At 40.4% G+C, this 9,216-nt stretch overlaps 1 protein-coding gene across 2 annotated transcripts in view; it reads right to left on the reverse strand.

Moving 5' to 3' along the window:
• The window catches only part of LEO1 (LEO1 component of Paf1/RNA polymerase II complex), a 31,798-nt gene extending 22,975 nt beyond the window's left edge, over positions 1-8,823 (reverse strand). The window contains exons 1-5 of one of the 2 annotated variants that reach the window (XR_012895763.2): positions 8,636-8,823; positions 4,810-5,604; positions 4,200-4,304; positions 3,354-3,448; positions 1,809-1,954 (exon numbers count right to left, since the gene is read on the reverse strand). Coding sequence is in view for 1 of the 2 variants with exons in the window: in XM_075897251.2 (XP_075753366.2) it covers positions 1,809-1,954; positions 3,354-3,448; positions 4,200-4,304; positions 4,810-5,604; positions 8,636-8,693 (1,199 nt within the window). In the remaining variant the exon portion in view is untranslated. The remainder of the gene's footprint in view (positions 1-1,808; positions 1,955-3,353; positions 3,449-4,199; positions 4,305-4,809; positions 5,605-8,635) is intronic. The other variant, XM_075897251.2, reaches the window with a different exon arrangement.
• Between the last annotated feature and the right edge of the window lie 393 nt (positions 8,824-9,216).

Genomic DNA, 9,216 nt, shown 5'->3' on the forward strand with positions numbered 1-9,216 from the left:
ACACACAACATTTTGAAAACCAAGCAATGATGCATCAGGATAGAAGTGGTCCAAAAGAAGAGTTCTCTTTCAAAGTGGTCTGCAGCAGGAGAATCACCAAACTAGAATGGGTCAGGAACAACCCAACTTATACAGGGATAGTGATACCTTTTATAAGGTCCGGTAACACAAATCCTAAATCAGTGGTATGTTTAGAAAAAGGCAAAACTCAAAACTTTTTTATAACTGGTTGATGTGCAGTTGGAGCAGTACTATAAGAAGCTATACACATTTATTTATTTTTTTTATAAAATTTGGAAAAAAATTCTATGATCTGTATTATACAAATGATCAGTCTGAATAATCATAATGCTTTCTTCTGGCTTTGAATAATCATAATATTTTTTTCTGGCTTCAATGGATAAAAAATAGTCACCTAGCAAACAGATGAGGTGAAACTTGTTTTAAAATCCAAAGTAGTGCTGCTATTATTCAAAAGTACATTTTAATAGCAATTACATTTGGCTAGATTAAATGGTCTCAAATTGGAAAAAATATGAAAACTACTTGTTTTGAACTCAACTGATAATCTTTTAAAAACCAGTCTTTATAATACTATGAACTCATTAGGAACATGCTACTGTTTCAATTCACTGTATTTTTAAAACTGATATTTTGTGAAGATACAGTAAACTTCCGATAATCCGGCACCTTTAGGACCCAGGGGGTGCCAGATTATCAAATATGCCGGACTATCAGAGGCGGGGCTATGAGGGGGTCTGGGGTGGGGTGGGGGGATGCCACCCCAGACCCCTCATAACCCCCCCTTCCGATAGTCCGGTTCTGCCCCAGGCGTCCCCAATTCAGCTGCTGCTGGTCAGTTTCAGCAGCGGCTGAATTGGGGACGCCTGCGGCAGAGCAGCTGGGGTGCTGTGGGGTTGGTCTCGTAGTGCCAACGGGCAACGCTACAGGACCAGCCCGGCTTCCCCAATTCAGCTGCTGGTCAGTTTCAGCAGCGGCTGAATCGGGGAAGCCGGACGCAGAACAGCTCCAATTGTCCGGCTGCCACGAACACTTCCGGGTTCCTGATGGTGCTGGACCATCAGGAGTGCCGGACCATTGGATGCTGGACTAATGGAGTTTTACTGTACATAGTAGGCTAAAAATATGAAAAGCATAGACAATTCTAGCAATTCTTTGCAAGTTACATAAATGCATTGTTAAGTCAGTCCACTGAAACCTATATCATTTTTTGTTGTGTATTAATCTCAAAAACAAGATACATAACCACTAGGAGACCTAAAATCTTTCTAGTTGACTTTTTACATGATATTCAGTACTTGATTTTTAGATCTGAAACACAGCAATGTCTTGAGAGAAAAGTCATACATATAAAATTAATAAAATAAAAACAGATTTTCTGTAGTAAGGAAATACTCAGGTCCCCTGAATAGTCTGTGTACTCTGAATTAAATTTTAAAGAAAGATAATTTGTTTTAAAAACACAGAATGAAAGTATCAACATTTACCAAAAACTAACACAGTGCTGAAGAAAGGAAGACCACTATAAATTCAGGAGATGGTGCAATGCAGGCACAGGCAATTACAAAATATTAAAAAGGACAGAATTACTCATTTGAGTTGTATGCCAAGTCTACAAAAGATCACTAGTTCTTTTATTGGTTTAGACAAGAATGAGATGAATTTTAAAGGTAGACCAAGTAAAAATTTCACAAGGTCAAATTAGTACAAAATAAAAGGAGTTATTTACTAGAACAAAAGCAATACAGGGAAATAAAAACCTTTACTCCAGACTCCAATATAATTACCTGGGCTCCACGCTGAGGAAGTTGGGCAACTTCACAAAATATAAGTCATTTCCTAAATCAGTGTTTACTTTTGGTATTTCTACTTCTATTCGTGTTTCTGGAATAGGTTCTTCCTCCGGCTGCTCCTGATTGAGTCCATTCTCATCCTAATGGACAGAGTAGCAAAACCATATTATATGATTTAGGTGAAAAAGGCGACTCTTTGGGATATTCCACTGACCTCTTAATTTTTGCTCTGAAATACGGATTTTAAATATCAGTTAACTGGATAGTCGAGTAACCTCATGAATTCTTATCGGTTAGTTGACTATTCTATAGTCCCTGGGGATGGAACCAAGAAGTCCCCTGCCACTTCATGCTGTTGCCTCTGTATCCGAGGCAGCAGCGTGGGATACCAGGCAGGAGCTGGTCTACGAGGGGAGCCAGTTTAAAAACCAGCTCCCCTCACAGACTGGCTGCCTGTCACCCTGTACTATTGCCTCTGATAAAGGGGTGAGAGCAGCCCTTGTCTGGGGCGGGTCTGAGCTCCCAGACCCAGAGTGAGCCAGGACTGAGCTGGGCTGCCTGCCTGCCTGTCTAGCTCATAATACACTTTAAATGCAGAGCCACAGCAGGTGTAGGTCCTGGACCTGTCGCAAGCCAGGACTAAGCCGAGCTGTTGGCCAGTCTGCTAAAAAATTTACTGGCCGGGGGCAGGGAGGAGAGAGAAGAAATGTGTGTAGTCTATAGCATTAACCTATAAGCTTTTGCTTATCAGTTAATTGACTACACTATTACATCCCTACTCTGAAACATATGGAAAAAAATCTCTTTCCCACCCCTTCCACCTAACATGTAATTGGACTGTACAAAGTACATACTACTGAGACAAAATTATCACTGTACTCAAGCATGCCATCTCAAGTGATTTCAGTTTTGAATGTTAGCTCAAGATACCAGAGAGAATGAACATTTAAAAAAAAAAAAAAAAAAAAACCAAAAAGCCATGGGATTGATTCAAATAATCAGCCTCTTACAGGAAACAAGAAGATGATGTCAATTTTGCCTAGATAAAAACTGGCCTTTAGATGTAAAGGTCTTTGAATCCATAGTCATCTATTGCCAAAAGAAAAACACTTTTCTAACAGGCCCTACTACAAGTATCAAGAATTGTTATAGTGCTATATTATACGTGCTGATATCAGCAGAAAGTACTCAAAACATATATCCATAATTACAACAGTAGAAAAACAAATGTCAGCCTATCTTGCATTGCCATATATACCAGGAAGAACTGTTAATAGTAATTCTTTCTGCTTGTGCAAATCATTTATGAATTCTCACTAAACTGTCAATCTTTCATTAAAATGTGCTAAAACTCATAGACTTTAAGGTCAGAAGGGATCATTATGATCATCTAGTCTGATCCCCCGCACAATGCAGGCCACAGAATCATACCCACCCACTCCTGGAATAATCCTCTCACTCCTCTAGGATTTAAAACTTTATACTAGACTACTGGGACAGGTGTAAGACACAGCAGGCAATTTTAGTCAAAAGTCTTACAATAGGTTGCCCTGGAGTTGGTGGCTTGTCTTCCCCATCGCTCCCTGAAGAAATGTCATCTGCACCTCCAAATAGATCTATTGCATCCCTGTGACCTTGAATAGAATACGAGAGAGAAATTGTTACATTCTACCACTGGATATCATCTACGACATCATTAAAAGGGACCTGCAAAGGAGAAAAAAAAGATTTCCTATTTTGTGCATTGCTCTAGAAAGTTCAAAGAGGACTTGAAAAGTTGATTTTGTCTCTTCTCCCACAGAGAAATGTTTTAAACTTACAAATTCAGGTCACATCTACATTGGAAGAACTCTATAAAGACAGGAATACTACTGAAACAATAACATCATAAGGACCAAGAGTGAAAATTTAGCAACTGAGAGGAACAGATTTTAGATTAGATTATTTAAACTTTCAATCATGAAGTAAAAACCAATTTAGCATATTAGACAAAGGCAGATCTGATACCTCCATCCATTCTAGTGAAGTGCGGCAGATAACATACATCCTCTGAGTCTCCTATCACAGATTCACTAATTTCTAGAGTCTTCCAACAAGAAATTAGGATACAATGATGTTATATTTTTTTCATAAAATTCAATTGTTGCCCAGGAAAGTGAACAGCTGATAGCAATGGGTACAGATGACTTAGAATTGTGCATGCTTCTCCACACAACTCTATTGCTACAATTTATTGGGCACCTTAGACGTTATGATCTGCGTCTCTCAGATAATCCAACATTAGTTTTCTTCTCATACCAATAATACACAGTTTTAAACTGGTTTTGTGACAGACACTTAATGTCAGATAAAGTAGAAGGGATTTGAAAAAAAACAGCTAGTTACCTTTTTGTCCTTCTACATCACTGTCCATTTCTGAATCCGATGTAATTGTTTTTTTACGTTTCATTCGCAAAATTTCATCTTCACTGTCACTGCCTCTTGCAGATTCTATCAAAGAGTAGATCCTCAAATTAACTGTTTCATTCTGCATCTTTTTACATCTCACATTATCCATAGCTTGTATTAATAAGTAAACTAATTCAACCAATGAAAAAATAATTAATGTAGTCTGAATCAGGCTTTATTAAAAATACTCTATTATCATTAAAAGTCAACTGAAATTGATAATTAATTTTGTAACCAAATCTAAATAATTTCAAGCCAGGACAACAAAGGGATATTGTTATGGACCGGTCAACAAGAAAACTCATGACTTTGGGTCCTCGTTGTAATGGTGACAGTTCAGTCTATTCAAAATCACGATTAAATAAAAAATCAACTTGGTTTTGTTCATGAAAATACACTAGAATCAATTTTTTGAGAAAAGGTCACCCAACATGAGGATTAATTTTCTCAACTGGGAGACCACTAGAAGAACCCAAGGCAGTCAACAATTACAATATTTTCATTTGTCTATTTATAGTGAAATCATTAACACTGTATTCAATCCTACCAGATTTATGTTCCTGTTCCTCTTCATCATCGGAACGCCTGTGATCTTCATCAGAATGCTGGGCCCTTTCATCATCCCCAGAGTTCTGCATCTTCTCCTCCTCATCAGAATGCTGAGCCCTTTCATCATCCTCAGAGTTCTGCATCTTCTCTTCATCAGAATGCTGAGCCCTTTCATCATCGGAGTTCTGGATCTTTTCCTCATCAGAGATCTGCAGCCTGTCTTCATCATCTGAGTTCTGCATTTTCTCCTCATCAGAGTTTTGTAGTCTTTCCTCATCATCAGAAACCTGAGGCCTTTCATCATCATCAGAGTTCTGCACCTTCTCTTCATCATCAGAGTTTTGCGGCCTTTCATCATCATCAGAATTCTGTAACTTCTCATCATCATCTGACTGATCACTTTTGTCCTCTTTGCCCCATTTTTCATCCTCCGAATGTGCTTTTTCAGATCCATCAGCATCTGAGCGATGGCTACCTTCGTCTGATCCGTGTCCTCTGGCATCATCGTCATCAGCAGCTTCTGAACCACTATGCTGATCAATATCTGACTGGTCATTATCTTCATGTTCAGAATGTCCCGAAGCTTCAGAGTGATTGTATGACCTTTCAGACCGAATGTCACTCCCAGTATGGTGGGATGCTCCCTCATCCTCACTATCATCTCCAAATAACTCTTTATTGCTGGGCTTTATTGCCTCTCTGTCATCATCACCGTCACTCTCACTTCCAGAAACATTACTGCCTGACCCAGCATTCTCCTGATCAGAGTCAGAGTCAGATCCAGAGTCAGAATCTGCAAAATAAATACTATCCACTTAAAAATTATTAAGGTGACAGAATGCCAGATGAGGAGACACCAAAAAGATTAGCACTTCTTAAAACACAATGGGGAAAAAAATGAGGAGACAAGAGAGATGCACTTAAATAATGAAAGTAAAGTGGATGGGCTTATGCAAATGATTATAAGAATACAAGAGTAGCTAACTAAGATGTGGCATTAAAAGAATTTTTTTTTTAAAAAGGACAGATAACTAATTTGTGATCCTAACTGCCACAAGTCATCATTTAAGCCAAGAGTTTATTAGGAGCCAAAGAAAAATTAGACATTTATATGAATAATCAAGACATCAAAGATAAATTCAAAAGAATAAAAAGGGATTAACTAACATTTTATTCTGTGTATAACATCTCAAGAGATCAAAACGGAAATTGTTTTCAAATCCAATTTGCTTGTCCTTCCCGAACACATGTCCAAAGTCAGATTTGTTAAAGTAGAACTGCTCATAAGTGCTGGGTTTGTAGCACTTATTTTTATTCATGAAAAAAATCTAGCATTTGTTTTGAAGAGTAAATTACATAAAATGACAAAGACTTATAAAACATGCAGAAGCTCAAATTTTAGACAAGCCAATCTGGACAATATCCTTAAAGAAATAATTTCAACATTTTCTTGGAATTCTAATGACAATTGTGAGGTGTGAATTATGTTAAAAATAGTGACCATCACTAATATAAAAAGAGAAAGTTATAGAAATGATCACTGAAAGTACAGTCTTAACAGGTTATTTTTCCAGATAAAAAGGAACAAACAAGAAACTCATGAAATGCAACATCACTAAATATACAAGTACTCAAAGAATAAAAGGCTAATAAAATGTAACTGCCCTGTTAAATAACAGAATACCAGTTGAAGATTTATCAAATATTTTGGATGTCTTCTACATTTTCAAATATATTGCTTTTTATTAAAACTTAGAATACAAAGTATACAGTCCTATATTACTTTTATTACAAATATTTGCACTGTAAAAATAATAAAATAAATTGTAGTTTTCAATTCACTTCATAGAATTATTGTATTGTAGTGCAATCTCTTTATTATGGAAGCTTAACTTACAAATTTAGATTTTTTTTGTTACATATCTGGACTAAAAAACTAAACAATGTAAAACTTCTGAGCATGGGATTTCAAACTTCCAGATAGCAGGCCATCCCTGGCCACAGCAGTTGCCCTATATGACGAAGGAGCCTGGGCAGGCCAGGGGAAGTTGACCTGTCCGTACCTGTTTCCCAACCCCTATCTCTTCCCTGTCCTTCCCCTCCTCCCCCCATGGCACCTGGTCCCCAATGACACAGCTTTGGGGATTACTGGGGGTACCTGGTCTAGGGCTGCAGCAAAGGTCAGTGCGCCAACACTCCCCATGGCAGTGGCAGGCCCCCCAGGTCAGATTAGGCAACTACTCTGGCCAGGGATGGCCCGTGATCCAGAAGTTTGAGACCACTGCTTTAGAGCCCACAAGTCCATTGAATCCTACTTCTTGTTCAGCCAATCCCTAAGGCAAACAAGTTTAGTTACAATTTGCAGAAAGTAATGCTGCCTGCTTCTTGTTTACAATGTCACCTGAAAATGAGACCAGGCGTTCGCATGACATTTTTGTAACTTTTGTTGCAAGGTGTTTGTGTGTCAGATATGATGTTTGTATGCCCCTTTGTGCTTCCACTATTACAGAGGATATGCTTCCATGTTGATTATGTTTGTTTAAAAAGTATTAATTAAATTTGTGACTGAACTCTTTGGTGGAGAATTGTGGCTCCTGATCTGTTTTACCAGCATTCTGCTATATATTTCAAGTTATAACAGTCTCAGATGATGACCTCACACGTTTGTTTTGAGAACACTTTCACAGCAAATTTGACAAAATGCAAGGAAGATAACAATGTGAGATTTCTAAAAACAGCTATAGCACTGGATTTAAGGTTTAAGAATCTTAAGTGTCAGCCAAAATCTGAGCGTACTTTCATAAGTCTTAAAATAGCAAACACTCCAATGCAAAAACTACAGAATCCAAATCATCAAAAAAAAATCCACCTTCTGCTGGTGGCATCCAACTCAGATGATGAAAGGGAACATGCATCAGACTTCATTGCTTTGGATCATTATTGAGCAGAACTCATAATCAGCATGGAAGTATGTACTCTTGAATGGCTGGTTGAAGCATAAAGGGTTATATGAATCTTTAGCACATCTGGCATGTAACTATCTTGTGATGCAACAACAGTGCTATGTAAACGTCTGTTCTCACTTCCAGGTTACATAGTAAACAAGAAGCAGGCAGCATTATTTCCTACAAATTGTAACCAACTTATCTGTCTGAGCAATGGGATGAACAAGTAGTAGAACTGAATGGACTTTAGGCTCTAAAGTTCTACATTGTTTTGTGTTTGACTGTAGTTATTTTTGTGCATACACTTGTAAGTTCACGTTTGATGATAAAGAGATTGCACTACAGTGCTTAGGTGTATTAGGTGAATAGAAACACTGTCTTTTGTTTTTCATTGTGCAACTATTTGTGATCAAAATACAGTGAGCACTGTACACTCTGGATTGTATTAAAATGCAAATCAGTATATTTAAAAACGTAGAAAATATCCAAACTATGTAAACAAATGACATTATATTATGAATTGCACAAATAATCGCATTTTACTGCCTGGCAGGCCTTGTTATTAGCAATACAATCCTTCCGGTCTAGAGCAGGGGCCAGACACACTCCCCCTCTCGCAGGCCTCAGCGCCTGGCAGGGGACAATCGCCGCGGAAGCAGAAATCCAGCCCCAAAGGGGCAGGGCGCAAAGCCCACCCGGCCCGGCCATCACGTGACACCAAGTGGCAAGGCCAAGAGGGGCCCCCAGCCCGGGAACGGACAAAGGGAGGGGAAGCCCCAGGGGTGGGGGGGGGGCGACCCGTGAGGGGCGCAGCGCGGAGGAAGGAGCAGAGCTGGTTAAATAGGGGAGACGAGGGGAGGATCGGCCCCGCGCCGGTACCTTTCTGCTCGGGCTCGGAGTCGGCATCGCTCCCGAACAGATCCTCCATATCCGCCATGGCGCGGGCTCGGCGAACACGGCGCTGCCGTAAAGTGCAGGCCTCGCCTTCTTTCCGACGCTGCCGCAACGCCAGGCGCTGGGTCGGCTCACGCGACGCCAGCCAGTGACGCGCGACGGGCTCTGTAGGGATTCAGCGGAGAGGGGGATGGGTCGCCTGTGCTGACCCGCCCAGGCAGTGGATGGTTGGTTGGGGGGGGGGGGTCTTAAAGGGGCAGCGTCCCCGAGGCAGGCAGGGTGCTGCTCCAGCCCCGACCGAATGAATCGTTTGCATCCCTCACGGGGCCCGCTCGCCTCCTGGCTTGCGAATGCGGGTCAGGGCGTATGGCCGAAGCTCAGGCATCCGCTCCCCTTGTCCTCACACGCCTGTGGCTGTAACCGAAGCTCTGGGATTTTCCAGCCGACTGGACACGTGTGATCAGACAGCAGCGCACGGGCGGGCTGCTCGGTTTAGATTTTCTGGCCACTTTCGTCTCTTGCTTTGTTACTGAGGCATTTCCCATTTATGTAATGTTCTGCTGAAA

Source organism: Pelodiscus sinensis, chromosome 14 (genome assembly GCF_052426305.1).
Source record: "Pelodiscus sinensis isolate ZL-2025 chromosome 14, ASM5242630v1, whole genome shotgun sequence".
Taxonomy (NCBI): domain Eukaryota; kingdom Metazoa; phylum Chordata; order Testudines; family Trionychidae; genus Pelodiscus; species Pelodiscus sinensis.